The sequence below is a fragment of the Augochlora pura genome, chromosome 7 (genome assembly GCF_028453695.1).
Source record: "Augochlora pura isolate Apur16 chromosome 7, APUR_v2.2.1, whole genome shotgun sequence".
Classification (NCBI taxonomy): Eukaryota; Metazoa; Arthropoda; class Insecta; order Hymenoptera; family Halictidae; genus Augochlora; species Augochlora pura.
The window spans coordinates 32,109,433-32,125,744 of record NC_135778.1 but is presented as its reverse complement, the minus strand read 5'-3'; the positions used below and the strand labels follow the sequence as shown (position 1 = coordinate 32,125,744).

The 16,312-nt window shown below is 38.6% G+C and overlaps 1 protein-coding gene across 44 annotated transcripts in view; it reads right to left on the bottom strand.

Annotated features, from left to right (window-relative positions):
* The window catches only part of Slo (calcium-activated potassium channel slo), a 157,145-nt gene that overhangs the window by 56,378 nt on the left and 84,455 nt on the right, over positions 1-16,312 (bottom strand). For 17 of the 44 annotated variants that reach the window (XM_078185010.1, XM_078184989.1, XM_078184991.1 and 14 more), the window contains exons 7-11: positions 12,281-12,391; positions 9,063-9,168; positions 3,774-3,926; positions 2,954-3,109; positions 2,456-2,592 (exon numbers count right to left, since the gene is read on the bottom strand). In XM_078185010.1, coding sequence (XP_078041136.1) covers positions 2,456-2,592; positions 2,954-3,109; positions 3,774-3,926; positions 9,063-9,168; positions 12,281-12,391 — 663 coding nt within the window. Of the gene's footprint in view, positions 1-2,455; positions 2,593-2,953; positions 3,110-3,773; positions 3,927-9,062; positions 9,169-10,708; positions 10,815-12,280; positions 12,392-16,312 lie in introns of all 44 variants that reach the window. The other 27 variants (XM_078185016.1, XM_078185027.1, XM_078185006.1 and 24 more) reach the window with 6 other exon arrangements.

The window sequence follows — 16,312 nt, the reverse complement described above, 5'->3', positions numbered from 1 at the left end:
GGACACCATATACACCGAGATAATTTTCCACATGCAATACCGTTGACGAAGCATATCCTATGTTCTGTATTAAACATTTTTGTGAACCGATGCCACGTGACCATATTCGTAAACGTACTCTGACAAACGATAGGCAGAGACGAAGCTCACGGTCGCGGCGCAACGTCTCCGATGGTCCTCGAGTGAGAATTCTCCAGCGAAATATCGAAACTCGTCCATGACCGTGCAATCCGCGATTAAATGTAATGTACGATCGTACTTGAACGGTACATGGAAATTGCAAGAGATTCTGTGAAATTACTGAGACGTTACCAAAGCGATGAGGGGGTGGCTTACATCGATTATGTGTAGAGCACAGATACGGTACTGTATAGTATCATTGACACGTTCATATATATATATAAACATATATTAATATATACACATATATACGTATATATCATCTATTTAATATTATATAATATCTGGTTCTAATTATTATTCGACAATATTGTTTATCGTACTTTTAAACATGTAGATGAATACCGTATTTTTAGCATTTGAAACAATAGTATTTACTATAGCAGCATATAATATACAATAGTATATTATTATGCTATTGTATATTAATAATATGTAACATAATAATTGCATCATGACATAATAATGTTATAATACAGTTTAATCTTGATATAACAGTGTGATATAAAATAAAATTTTGTAATATTATTGTTTCAGGTTCAATATAATTCCATCTAGTAGAAGCTTGCATTGTTTAACGTAGTATTTCATAATATATGTATAAATATAGCATAATAAGAGAATAATATAACAGTATAATAATATATGAGGATATAAAAATTTGAAACAATACACAAATACTCATCATATAAATTCATTTACAAAATCTAATCTGTTTAAAATATAATATAATATTTATTTTTTAATACGATATTAAAAAAAATTATTAAGTACGTATAAATGCAACTGATATAGTATACGAATGTCGAATAAACAGTTACTGTATTAACATAATACTGTGTAATATATATAGTATTATATATAAATATAATCTGTATAATAAACAGAACTATTTCATATAGTATGGTAATAATATTGTATAATATTATGCGATGTATTTGACGTGTATATATATATATGTAAAAATTTGTATACATACATATACGAAGTATACATATATCTAGTATAGATATATATGTGTGTATATATATATAGTCCATATAATGTATATAGCAGAGTGGAGCGTAGTGAGAGACATAGGCGAGGCAAAGCTTCATCCTTTTATTTTCATTCGGATTCAAGAGACTAGAGACTCATCTCTGATGGTTCCGCCGTCGTCTAGGCAGAATTAGCACATTTCGTTGAGAACTATAGTTCTGCGAAGCTTCATCAAAATCGTCAATCGAAACATTCGTATGTTATATGTGGTATAACTAAATAGCCGTTCAACTTTTTCCAAATCTATTTACATAGTAAAATATAATTATTTACACGAGTATTCTATCTACTCGATCTTGAAACTCTAAGAAGTTAACACTCCCTGCTCCACATAAACCAGGTCTGGGCAACGGTGCTCATCGAGCAGTCAACACTTGAGCCTATTGAAATTACAGAATATACTACTATCTGTGTTAAAATCAAGAAGTGTAACGTTTTTTCACAGCGAAAACGTCGACAATATTCGATTTATATCGTTCTCGACAATGATGTTCTTGGAAAAAAATTCGCACAAAGTTGAGCATGCCGTTTGTTATAATACATTATTAGAAAATTAATATAAAACAACAAAATACTTTGTTTTCAAGAGTTTAATATTTTCACCCCATTTTATAATTTGTTCTTCTCTAAAATGTAGCGTCAGTTATTGAACGGTATAATAGTCGTGGAAGAACTTCTAATGGCATTTTTCAACATCTAATAGGGTCTATGTTAAATAAATTTCCTTTAAACAATTTCAATAATTATAAATTGATCAATGTCAATTCTCCCAGGCTTGTGCAAGTCGCAGCAGTGGGGCTTGGAACTTCTGCATTTCCTGCTGAGGACAGCCACGAAAAGTCATTGCACAACGAGTGGGTGTAATCAACATATGCGTGAGAGTCCCGCGTAGCAGTATACCGCGTCTACCCCTCTGTCTGATCGCATTTCAGAATTATACCTCTGCGCATGCTTTGCCACCCCACTTCTTGCGTAGTGACTTTTCGTGACCGCATAGTTCCTACTACGTGGCATCAGTTTCCCAGACCTAACACCAACTGTACCATTTAATGAGAATTTCGTATTATAGAATAACCAATGAACTATCTCAATAAGGTATCGTCAAGCTACAACTTGACAATTCGACTCTACGAGTCCCGTTCTAATGTTAGACGCGACAGACGGCGGAACCGTGAAGTCAGTCTCTTAAACCAGAACCACAGGTTGCTGTCGTTGGATTGGTCATGAACTGACTTACTCAGTGGCTTTGGCAAAAGGCATTCCAATGAAGGTAGGGCTCAGTGTTTCGGTGTACATCTCCATTCCGGTTCCACGCAGGTAGTCATTCAGCCAAGCCTGCATATCGGGCGACTGGTACCAATCAACCAACCATTTCTAAATCACACGCGCTCCTATGCATGTACGGTACTCGCGTATCATTGTCCACAGTGAAGAACGGTCGCGCCTGATCCATTTCTCGCCCGGGCGAAAACTCGTGATACCCCCAAAATCGTGACAGATCGGTAAGACGGAACAGCGTGACGTAACGGAGGAGAAATCGCCTGACACGGGAACGTTACGAGGAGAGACCTGGCACGGGCTCTGCCGAGGCATAAAAATTGTCGACGGAAAAAAAGTCGCACGCGATCACTGTGAACTGCTCGACCATGACAAAAACCCTAAGAAACATTGTGTTCACACATGCATAGATGAGAGGTGAGGTGGGGCGGATCGATCGCCGTCGTTTTTTACTGACCGTCTTGAACGACCGCATCGCGAACAGATTCGCCATCATCGTGCTGAAACCCGGCGCCAGGCAAGACTGTGCGATGAAACCCAGCTTCAACTCGGCGAGGCAGATTACGTCGTCGCCCTGTTTCCAGTCCCATGATGGAATGTTTAATAAGTAGGCCTGCAACAAAGTTACCTCGCGCTGATAAAACTTGCTCGGTCGTGCGGCATCTCGAGGACGACAGGTTTCTTTGTGCGCCGATACCAGGGGAAGCCATTTTGTGGCGCGGAGAATTCTTTCGGGGCTTTTAGTTCGCGAATGCTCGTGTTTTCGAAGTTTATTGGATACTTGAGAAACGATTACTTAAACCGTCTTAATATCGTGCGTATCAGTATAATACTATAAAATGTGCCAATTTAAACAAAAATGTGCCAATTTAAACAAAAATGTTGACATCGACCAGGAAAACAGAAATTGTAATTTACAAACTCCAGTTGTTTTATAAGCAAATTCGAAACTGTTAAAATTGTGAATTATAAAGGTTCTCTACTGTTGTATTATATGTATTATGCTACAGTATATGTCACTTTAGACAAAATCATCGTCAATAATTAGACTGCGAATTTGATGCATTTGTGACAGAAATGTGCATCTGTAATTTGAAACAGTGGACAAATTAAAACAGTTTAATAGTGCTAATACACTAGTTATGATCTACTAAATTCAGTTAAAAAAAAAGTGCAACTTCTAAGTGACTGATACCTTATTTGCAACAAATGCAGAAAATTGTTACTTAGCATGAAGATCCGCAGTCCAGTAATAAATATAATGTTGTTGATAATACCTTGTTGTGATATTGCATTAATTGAATGATAACGCGAATGTCATCCGAGTAGTTCTTGATGGAGATGACGCGCATGATGTTCGCCGCGTCCTCTGCGTCTGGATCTTGACAGTACTTGTTCGCCAGCACCAAACACGCGTCCGCTTCGTGAACCTAAAACCAATCGCCAACTTTTGTTCCATTTGTCGCGCACGACCATTAATTAACGGAGTGTCAAAAATGTAGTCTGGGTCGGGACGGGAGTCAGAAAGCAGCGAACCGAAATCATTGTTCTCGGGCAAATCTCGGAAAACAAAGTGGCGGAAAAATCGTTTTGGAACTGCGAAAAGTACACTGTCGTCCGCAAGTATCCGGAAACATGGCAATTTAAGACAAGCAACGTGTTACTACGTGCCGACATATTTAGCCTTTAATAGTCTACTCTAGAAGACGTATTAAGAGAATCGTTTTGATACTCATCATTTCTTCATAAAACACAACTCAGTTGTTCTGACAATAAAAAGGAAAGACAACACTTACAAGAAAACTGATGAATTTTTTTTAAAACTATCTTAATTTTGAAAAGCTCGATTTTGAAGGACAATTAGGAAAACTTTCTGTTTAGGAGTTCACATGAATTCTTTTATAATTTTTGAATATTATAGAATTTAGTTTTCAACGAAATAAAGTTTGTAGATACAGACAGAATCTTCTCGATTCAAGTAAAAATAAAATTGTCTTTTTCCAATAAGTAGTTTTTGAGAAAAAAATCCATAAATATCGTCTTGTTCGTAGAAACGTTCGTGGTAATAGAAAAAAAGTTGAAGAATTCCAGAGTTTGTATTTTGTAAAGAAATTTAAATTCGGCAAACCGATGACTTAAACTATCTCTAATTTTACCATAATTTTACCATAAATTACTAATTTACCATTTTATATTATACCATAAAATATTGAATTTCTACCAGAGTGTCGGATATCGATCGTAAACATCGATATTTGAACGATCCTGAATGTTTTCGGACCACAGTGTGCATTTCAAATTTTGAATTGTGGCGAGACTTTCGAAACTTCGTCTGCCCTAAACGGCGTCACGTTACGGCGGGATACTCGACTCTAAACGAAATAACGGAGCAGTAACAATGACGTTTGAATATGTAATGGCGCGAAGTATGAAAAACTCTACTGAGATTGAATATTCTGGGGAATGCGAGCTATGTGTCAAGATTCGTTAAAAAGCGTTATTACTAGGCGAATCTCTAGTAGGCTTTGCGGGTATGCAGAAACAAAATGGCGATGCGTGTCGCCTGATCATGCCATTCGAATTCACGTCCCAATGGTGGTGTGTTCAACTTGAAATTTCTAACCGGAACGTAACATAATTAAATTTAACGTTTCTTTTTTCTCCACGTTTTCTGCGACACACGCCGCCAGAAAATCTTCCCAACAACAACAATAAAGTGTAAAAGCGAGTTCTAATTGCATTCCTTAGGTAGACAAACGTCATCTAGACGCGGAACCGGCAAAACTCGAAGCTCTGCCAACATGCCCATCAACTGTCCTCTAATCAGACCTACGTTTAAATCAATGCGAAAGAGTATGTTCTACGTCAACAGCCAAGACAACGTACCGTTTATACGTTTCAACGTAGGTTACGCGAAATGTCTAGAACAATTAACGGTATCAAGCGATTCCACGTGTAAAAATTAGTCGAAATTGAAGGATCGCGTCTTATCCGAGTTTTCCTGTTCTGAAGAAACCGACCACACGCTTTCTTTTTCGTTCGAGGCTTTCGACTGATTTTTTCAGGCAGAACTTTTCTTAGTATCCTACTGCATCCCCAGTTAAATGACACCGTGTATGTACAGGGCGTACCAGAAATTATGGAACGCACTCGTTCCGCCGGCAACTCCTCGAGCGAAAATAAGTTGATCACGAGACGTTGCTCGGTATTGTATAAAGTGCATTATATAATTATTGACGTAATATATTCAATATATTGATGATATAATTATGTATATAATCGTATAACGTAACACTGAACAAACTGCGCCTCGTCTCACGCGAAGTTGTCTTATACAACGGCAAAGCTCCCATGTACAGTGCTGTCACCAGCGGAAGTAACATTTTATCAACAAAGATATTGTTTCACTTCAAAATATCAAATATTGCATTATGAAGATCGCAGATAGATTATGTTGTTTAAAATATGTAAAGTAAAAAATTTCTCTTTTCCCATTTTTTTTGGAAAGAATTTTTAATTTTGTAAGACATTCAAAACCTTACAGCTATCGTTAAGACTACCATGGGCAATCCAATATGCTATAACGTTACTGTTAATAATTCTTAAGTATATAACTTCACGTATAATTCTTGTATTTATATTTGCACCGTGCTTGAAAGGTTGAACTAAAAGTTGCTAAAAATAATTAGAAATTATTATTAAATGTTAAACTAATGCTTGAAATAATTATTTTATACATTGAACAATAACTTGCATTGTAAATTAATTCGTGTACACTTTAACAAATTCTGTTTGATGACTTTTAGTAAAATTTGTTTCTTTGCTTTTATTATTGCGTCCGTTTTCATTCCACTTTCGAAGGAGGAGTTGCCGCGTTTTTCAGGGGCACTCTGTACATAACAGGGAACCATTGCTCACTGTCGCATAATAATCTAGGCCTCTACCGAAGGAAAACTACTACGAACGACTAATCGTTCAAACTTGTCCTTCAGCAAGCACATACCCACCTGGATCGACAGCAGGCATGGATCTATCCGATAGGTACAAACAACCTTTTAGAGGCGTTTTTTCAACACGAGTTACCATACCAGAACGTGTACACACGCGTGTCTATGTCGACACGTGTTGGTAAAGACTGGGAATGTGTTTCACACTGCAACGGGTCTCAAAGTTTTGCGACTGCAGTTAACTGAACTGTGCCAAATCGATCGATCTCTGCAGCATATCTCTACGTTCGCGACGCTTCGCTCCAAAATCCACCAGGTAACACGTGCGAGATAAGTGGCCTAACTAAACTATTACAAAAGTAATTGTGAATCGAGAGAGCAAGAATTTGAAAAAAGACCTCGTTTCAAAAAAATCGACACCAACAAAGTTACGACTTAACCCCGTATCTCCTCCTGATTTTATATAATTTGTGCGAACAAACAAAATTTAGCCAAGGTTGCAAAGCATTCCTGATTCGAATAAAAAAAGGATCAACTCGATATGATAAATAGTTCTTAAACCGTATTTATGAAAATATTTGTGGTGGTAGACAAAAAGTGAAGAATTCCGAAGTTTGTATTTTGTAAACAAATCCAATAAAGTAATGACTTAATCTCCCCTCTTTCATTTTAGAAAGAACAAATAACAAAATACAAAATTTAAATTTCAACAAATTCCCTAATACAGACTACAGAAACAGACATAACCTAACACAGAAAACGTCCCAGCGAATCATCTGTGACCATAGCGTCGATGACGTGCGCTTCGTTTACATTTTCTCTCAATTTGCAGGGAACCGAGTATAGTGTTTTGTAAACAAATTGAAATTCAGCAAAGTGATGACTTAAACCCTGCTTAAATTTGCGCACATTATACTATAGGATACTTAACCGTGATCGAAGTCAACTTCTCGTGTAAATAAACAAAAATTGGAAACTTAATATTTCAATAAACAAATTCGAATGCATCGAAGCGATGCATTCATTTAGAACAATCATTTCATTTTTGAAAATAGCAAACATCGACGATAATATTGACAAATTCATTGATCGATAAATTGGCCCCTTAATGAAAACAATGAATTCCGTTTGATTTTGCCCAAAGTCCTTGACATCGACTGCAGAAGGTGATCGATTTGGCAAATCGTGGAACGACCCGTCTTGCAGAGGTGCTCCTGGGTATCTTCGGGTGCACCAAATCGCGTAATCGTTTGATCCCGGCCGCCCACAATGGGTCGCGTGTAATCGATTCGACACGAATGATTCGTTTCGGACTGATGAGACACGAAAGCGTATGACAGCATAGGAAATGCGTCAAAGGGGTTCCACGAGACATCCTCAATGTGCATAGAAGGTAACACACAAGCAACAACCATCCTGGAATAACAGCGTCCGTTCTGTTTGCGCAACCGAGCTGACTACCGATTGTTCGCAGCAGCAGCAGCTATGACAGTCTCTTCGAATTCAACGCATACAGTGCTCCTTACGATTTTATCTTATTATTTATTACATTATATATTACATTTATTAATCGTACATTACATTAAACATTTCAATTAAGGAAATCCAGGGATTTAATTACTGTTAATTACTGGATAGAAAATAATGTTGTAAATTAGTCACAGAAGTTTTACCTGTGTATAAACACTTTTCTGGATACACTGTATACATACATTGTTTTTGAGCTATATGGATATGTTCTTTTTATAATTTTAAAATAATTCTTTAGTATTGTTTTTTTTTTATAATTAAAGAAAAAATTTAAAGCAAGTCTTTTATAATTCTAAGTAATATGTACATGTTATTATCCCGTTCGCAAAGAATGATCTTGAAATATTGATGGGTAATTTCGAGAGAAATGTTAAAAAAGTCTTTTCTGTTACTGTAATTGCTGCACAAAATTATGTACCTTATGTTCTTAATTAAGCCAATGAATGTCATACGTTAAAATAAAGACTGGATATTTGATGTCCACAAAACTCTATATTCTTTCCTAAATATTTATCGACTGAGCTGTTTTATCGATTCTTCCCGTTTTTAACATATGAAATATTACTACCAAAAACTTAAATATTGCACAATTAGTGCTGCGACAAATTTTTATATGTTGAACTCAATTCAACTTTAAATTTTTAAGAAATTTAACTATTAAATCTATATATTAGCATTTATTACTACAAAATAGTGAACGTTGTTTGAAAAAATTTGGTAACACTTTGGTGATTTTAATCCAGTAACTTCGAACCCGAATATCATTTTCCCTATGAACAGTATTCCTATTTTCAATGAGACCTTCACCTGCATTTTCTATTAATTGTTAAACGGTACTAACAGAAACCTTGAACACGCGACAACTAACAGCTAACAGAATCGACTAAATTTCGCCTAATATACACTGTCATGGCTGCCATCGTCGCGCGAACGAGACGGTACGGGGGTACACACGAGCGACCGTACGGAGGACAGGTGACCTGCGGGGTTGGTCGGCACGATACACAGATCTCTTTCGGTGTCTCGTACGGTACACTTACTTCGCGGACAGGACAAGGGGGTCTGTGTATCTGTGTCCTTGAGGCTCACCTTGACTCGCTGCAGATCAATGGGGTTCATGATAGTCCCCTGAAAGAACTCCACGGTGGTGAAGTGCCGCTTGAACAGTCCCTCTAGCTCGAGATCTGGTAGTTTCCTAAGTGGCACCGATATGGTATCTTTTATGAAAAAGGTTCACCTCTGACTGACCGGACTGCGTCCTTGAAGAAATGTCAAGGCCGCCGAACATCCCTTACTACAGCCGGCTCCCCCTTTCTCGGGGGAGAAAGGGAGAAATGGCACCTTGACACAGTACTGATTGATATTTCGCGGTACAATCGCGGATCTGTTAGGTTTCTAGGAGGCTACGGGAGGTCAGCCTCCCTCGTAGGCCATAGGATATGGGAGGTATACATGGTAACAAGGTCTAAGTAAGTCTCTACTGCACGTTAAGTCGGCTCCATAGCTCATTATCAGCATACCATGCAGTCGCAGGCGCTTGCTTTCTACTTTTTAATTAATTCACTAGATTCCTGTCGGAGCATACGTACATTTGTACGTATCCACGCGCGTACCTATGTGCGAACCTATGCGTATGTAGAAAGAAATATGTACATTCATGTCTGTACTATATACATACCCCAAAAGTGTAAGGCTTTTGCAGTGACTGAAGTAGGTTACCAACGGAGACAGTTTTTCAAGTATTCCACATTTAAGTTGATTTTATATTGTTTTTTTTTCTTTTTCTTTGCACAAGTTACCAACAATGGCGAGAATTTCGATATTTCAGTAACGAATTGAATTCTGATTGGTTTTTTTGGATCCAGAATCGCCGCATTCTATGAGAATTCGTTTTATTAGTCACTGAAGTATTGAATATTCAATGGTATTTCGAAAAGGAAATGTTCTCAGTCACTTCAAAACAACGGCCCCACAACCGAAATCTGCATGAAACAACGTTACACGGTGCCACGCAGTCATCTACTCTTCAAGAATACCGAAAAATCTGCGTTAATCGCATAATGCGCTATTGAAATTCAAATTTTGCACCAAGGCGACTAGCTCTACTAGCGACCGCAGCGTGGCACGCGCGGTTCCGCGTGTGAATTTGAAATAGAGCAGTAAGAAGAGAGACGGAAGTACAAAAACAGAGTAATTACAAGAGCAAGAAAGATAGATATATATATAAAGAGATATCGAGAGAGAAAGAGATAGAGTGAGAGAACAAGAGAGAAATATTACAGATAAATCTAGAAAAAAGTGAGAACTAAGTGTCGATATAATAATATCCCAACGTTGAGGTAGTATGCAGGTAGTATGCCTAACTTCACAGTACTCGAGTCGCCATGTGTACGTGTGTACGTGTGTGTATGCACGTGTGTACATGTACGTCTAGGCAAAGTTTATAGATATACTACGACAAAATGGCGGTTGCTCCAGTGAACTTGCACGACACGGCACGACACGACGATGAATATGATAGGTTGCGGTTATGGTTGTCGCCGTGTGCGACCAATTCTCACAAGTGCCGTACGGTCGTTTATGTGTATTGGTCGCGTCCTGGAGGGGAACCGCGCGATAACCTAAAGTACTGCAAGGAAATGAAAAGCGCGGGTGGCCACGCGCGGAGCGATTTGATTGGCGGGTTCTTTGAGGTTGGTGGGGGGTATGGTGGGTGGTCTAGGGCGTGGGGGTACCTTGACGCGCTCCAGATCCACCGCGTTCATCATGGTGCCCTGAAAAAACTCCACGGTCGTGTAATGCCTCTTCAGGAGACCCTCCAATTCGAGATCTGGCTCTTTCCTGAAAACATAGATCACTCCTTACGACAATGGCGATCAGACCTAACTATAGCGACGTTCCGGACATCCCCATTCTTCTTCCTCGCCGACGATACTCCCTTGCTGTTTCAGCTATTCACATTGGCAACCCTGTATTTATCTTTTATTTGCCGTGCATTTGTCGGTTTCTAGATGAAATATCATCTTCCACGTTCTGTTCACCCTTTATCTACCAGTGACTGATTCTCAGCAAATGGGCTCCTCTGGTAGGTAAAGTGTTAACAAAATTTTTGATAAAAAGTTTCCAATACGAAGAGTTCGTATAAATTTACTTTAATTGAGGATTCAGCTAAAAAACATCGAGTCTGATCGCCATGGCGCGCTTGTCCGCAAAACAAGTGTTCAAATGGGACACCTACATAGACCTACGTTCACCCTATCACCACAGAAAAAAAAAACAAAATTTACTCTCGTGTATTTCTCCTAACGATGTTCAAACCAATGACTGCGTACATCATTACAGTAGTAGACTTACTTAATTTCATATTGTTTACACGGGTAACATTACACACTTAACATAAACATTGGTGGAAATATGTTACCATTTCGAAAAAGAAAATTATTACATGGGGATATTAAACTTGGAAGGGGTTGAGTATGTGAGAATCAAGTTTAGGATGCCACAGGCGTTCTGTGTAGTTGCGCCGGAGTTGTTCCTTACTCGGCCAGTAATTAGAGTGTGATTAGTATTACATTAGGATTTTAAAAAACAAAAGTAAGATGTTTAGACTAAGAATGTCAGAAGAGAGGTACCTCGGCAACTAGCACGATTGCGTCAGTGACATTCTTTGCTCGGTCAGTATAATTAACAGCAGATTTCATGCGTTCGTGATCTAAAATGCTAAAAACATTCACCCAAATCGAACATAAATGGGAAAATGTTCACTCACGCATGAATATTCTGCAGTTCGAGTCAAATACGATATAACAATTGCATTATAATATTGGGATGTTGGAACAATATTAAATCTTTACATATTGAATTTGGTTCTGTTACAATAAATCCGCAACTGCAACTTGTTTGGCTGTCGACTGTTCAATCGCAGCCAAGATAGCGAATTTAACGTTCCGTAAATTGAAGTTCACAAGGTCGAAAAGCGTTGCAGTTGCGAAGCCATCTTTATATATTTAACCCTCGAATATTGACGAACCGAGTCACTGAAGACCCCAAGGCGAAACACAGATACAAACTTTAATAAAAAATATTGTTATACTGCTTTATTTCTCTTATTTCTTCTTGCAGAATGCAATATTACCAGTGTGAATCACAGTATTGGCCATCGCGTGCAATCACTCGAGGGTTAAAGATCAGCATTGAGAAATGCTTTTAAACTGTTCGAATGTAAAAAAAAATTAATGAATCGTACAAAACCCTTTGAGCCGAAGGGTCGGGGGTCGAACGGCAAAAAATAGTATGGTTGTTCATACCTATGCAAGAAGACAACCTCCACGTCAACATCCTCGCGGTCCTCGTGCAAAAAGTCCTTGAGAAAGTGCGAGACTGATTCGTAGGTGATGTGGCCACACACGACAATATGTCTGCCAACACAACGGACGAATTAGATACCGCCCCCGGGCCAATGCTCAGTCGGCGTGTCGAACAAAAGGAACAAAAAGAAAAGTATAGAGAGAACCTTACAAGCAACTACCATGTACACGCTCTATATATGTAATTACACATGTTTTTTGAACCAATTAACGATTTCGTTACGTTCTTCTCTCTCCGCGTGCTGAGGCTACTACTTTTTTAGTTTTACTTCTTTTTTTCGTTTTTTTTTTTCACCGCTTTCCGTTTTTCGCTTGTTCTTTGCTTCGAACACCCGGTCCTTGAGAGCGAGCACTTCTGTCGCGATGCAACTCGAGGGCGTAAACGCAGCTGCGAATCGAAAAGAGAGATAGGGAGAGAAGAAGAGAGAGGGAGAGAGAGAGAGAGAGAGAGAGGGGGAGAGAGAGAGAGAGAGGGAGAGAGAGAGAGAGAGAGACGGAAAAAGTTAGGGTTTGAATGGTAGAGAGAAAGAGAAAGAGAGCACGAGGAAGAAGAGAGTGAGAGATAGACAAAGATTAGAGTAAGAGAGAGAGAGAGAAACGTGAATATCGTTAAAAGATCGAAATTTTAGCTCTCTTTATGCCAGTTTAGTCTGCTGCCATAATAATAATATATTCGAGTATGGAAGTTCTGTGTCAGTTGTTCGAATTTCTCGAATGGATGCGGATGTAGTATATTGGCAAAAAAAATAGAGGTACAGAAGACAAAGCGATAGAACAACAACAACAGGAGAATCCTCTGGCAATTTAAAGAAACATTGATCTACGAAAAGTTCGCGTGTATCCGTCTGTAGATTTATATACACGTGCGTGTACATAAATTCACATTGGCAATATATATAATTACATAATTAATGGGCTAAACTTACCGGAATTGCGAGATAGGATTTGGTGTGTGAGTCGTTTTAACCAACTAGTGTGATCGAACAACTACACACAAGCGCCGCGCACACACACATACACACACAGACAAGAAATATATCTGTACTATACAAATAAATATAGAGAGTAGAGAGAGAAAGAGAGAGAGCGGAGAAAAGATAAAAAAGGAGTATATAGGTTGAACAACGAAAGGTGATAAGAATTAGATAAATAGAAAGATTACGGTAGAGTGCAGGCTCGTTCGTATACTCGATCCTTGCAGTCAAATACAAGCACAGAACTCGTTTTCTTTTTTACTAAACTTGTGTTAATTCTACGTGCGATTTATAGAAATATATATATGTATGTATCGTATACATTAATTAAAGTAGTGGTTCTTACTGTTACAAGCGAATCAGATAAACAGTGCCTAAAGGTGAGAAATCGTATTATTGCGTCAACAAAAACTTCACCATGACCATTCCATGCTCCACTTTCTTCTACTCTGTAAATATATATTTAATGCGAGGCTCATCATGAACTCAGCAGACACCCTCTGCTTGCACGATCGACTGCTTTTCTGTTTTGCTATTTAAGTTGCTCAATTCCTTTCGCATTCCCGTTATACCCGGCAAACCAGGGGCGTACAACGTGAGTTCACGTGCCACTGAATCCAACATGGGCCCAAACACATATACAATATACGACATGGAAGCCCTACATTACAAAAGGTTCTTTACTTTTACTCTATCATACGGGACCGACGTTTCTCTGAACACAATGTCCAACGAATCTCAACATCTTTTATTGTATCGCCATAATTAAATCGGCGATTCTCGTAGAGTTTGACATTCTGGAGATGAATCTGAAAAGTGTTCCACCTCGACGCCTTTGATTCTCGGGAAATTCAATTCTGATCAAAATGGTCTCGAGATTAAGGATACTTTGTGCTTTAACCGCAAAAGCTATGCAAACATTCTTTGCTATATACGATTCTGTAAAGTCTCCTAAATACGTCGGTATTTTTAATTATCAAGTTTTCGTCGGGCCCTTGTTTTTCAAAATATAATGATAGACACCATTCGTACCATAAGCTATATTATTATTTAGAGAACGTTATTGTATTTTAGGGAGTCTACAGAATCCTTCTATCTAAGCAACATGTCCATAGCATTTACCGCTAAACCAGAAAAATGGGTTAAATTCGAAAACGCAGTATCTTTCTTCAGAGTTAAATTTCTCAAAAAATCGAGACTGACAAAGAGAAACTGTTCTCTAAATTCATGTTCAGCAGTTCAAGTCACACAAGAACCATCCGCAGATCATGGAATACAAAGATAGGTGTTGGACAGTGGATATAAAAATGTCAATGATCGTGTAGTGTGTGTATGATATCGAAGTCACGAAGAGATCTACTCGATGATTCTACCCAATCGACCGAGGGGGTTCACGGTGTGATCCGAAGGACCTAGTTGCCCATGTATAGAGAGAGAACGACAGAGAGACAGATAGAGAGTTAGAAAGAGAGCGAGAGGGAGGGAGAGAGAGAGAGAGAGAGATGTAGAGAGAGAAAGAGAGAGAGAGAGAGAGAGAGAAATGGGTACCGACCGTCGAATATGCTCGAACGTTGTGTGTAAATCTCTAAACTTGTCAATTAAAAATACGTCTCGTTCGTGGAACAGTCAACCCCGAAAACGCTCGTTAGAGGTCTCACGTGTCGCGTGTTGTTTCCCCTCTACGTGAGACCAGGGCTCGGAATACGCATCGTCAAAAAAAGCCACGCAACGCCACGCAACTGGACGAGAAGTTTCGCCTTGAAAAATGTTCATGGCAACGGTCGGTAAAATACATCCGATCAGTGACACCCTGTTGCACTTCGGCTGCTACGACCAACGGTCACGTCAGAGGCAGTTTTCGAGTGTGTGTGGAAAATCAAGATGGCCGCAAACAATGAGTCGTTGCCAATAGAACAGCCGGGACCTTTGGCTTGAAACCGAAGAAGTATGTATACTAATTCCGTTCTTTTACTATCGTCTACTTTTTTTTTCTTAATTGTTGGCTTCGTTGACGATGCTTTTCAGATTCGCGTCATTGTATGAAGATGATCGTCCACGTTCTCACATTCGAATTTTCTTACAGCAATGTTTGATGATACTGTAAATGATTTTTATGAATTGTGTATCTCCGGGATGGTAACTTTTATTGTGTCAGATACATCGCTGAATGTTCTTGTACATTCAAGGTGAATTTTGGGTTCAGTCTATACTTGTGTGCGCTTGCGCACTTGCATACAGAGTTCTGCGATCATGTTTGCAAGGGACCTGCTTACGACGCGAGGACGCTGGAAATTGGTTGCTGAACAGTGTCAAAATTTCTTTACCCCGTGAGAAAACTGCGTACAGTAATGCTGTGATAACTGTATTTGTCGGTGATTGATGATTTTCAGCGATTTTAGAGGTAAGTTTCAGATCAGCAGTCGAGTACCCAGTAACCCAGCAGGTTATATACAGTTCGGTGGCAATTAAGTACAGTGAAAGTGACAATGAGAGCTAGATAAAATGATTGTTAAATATAGTAAAAGTGACAGTTACATGGGGTAAGTACCGCTACAGTTATTTGGACTTCATATGACTCTTTAAAACCTGTGCACCGCTGAATACGCAGTGGATCGTGGCCATTTGAATTTGGCGGGAACATTCGAAACATTCTAAAACGTTTAATGAAACAGATGTATATTTGTAATAAACATATTTGTAATGCACAGATGTAAATAGGCGTGTATCGTGACGAAGTATTGTTTCTTCTATCATTAATATCACTTTTTTGATAAAAATTGATGGAATTCCTTCGAATTATTGTGCTAATAGAATATATACTTCTCAATGTTTCAAGGCCAAAGGAAATACTGACGGTTCTATCATCGATGACTTGATTCGCGTTTAACCAGTGTTTGTTGGTATTCTGGTTGTTTCACAGAAAATATATTCGCACCGACACAAAGCCATGAATGATGATCCATTCGTAACGAACGTACACATAACACTGTCCAACGGA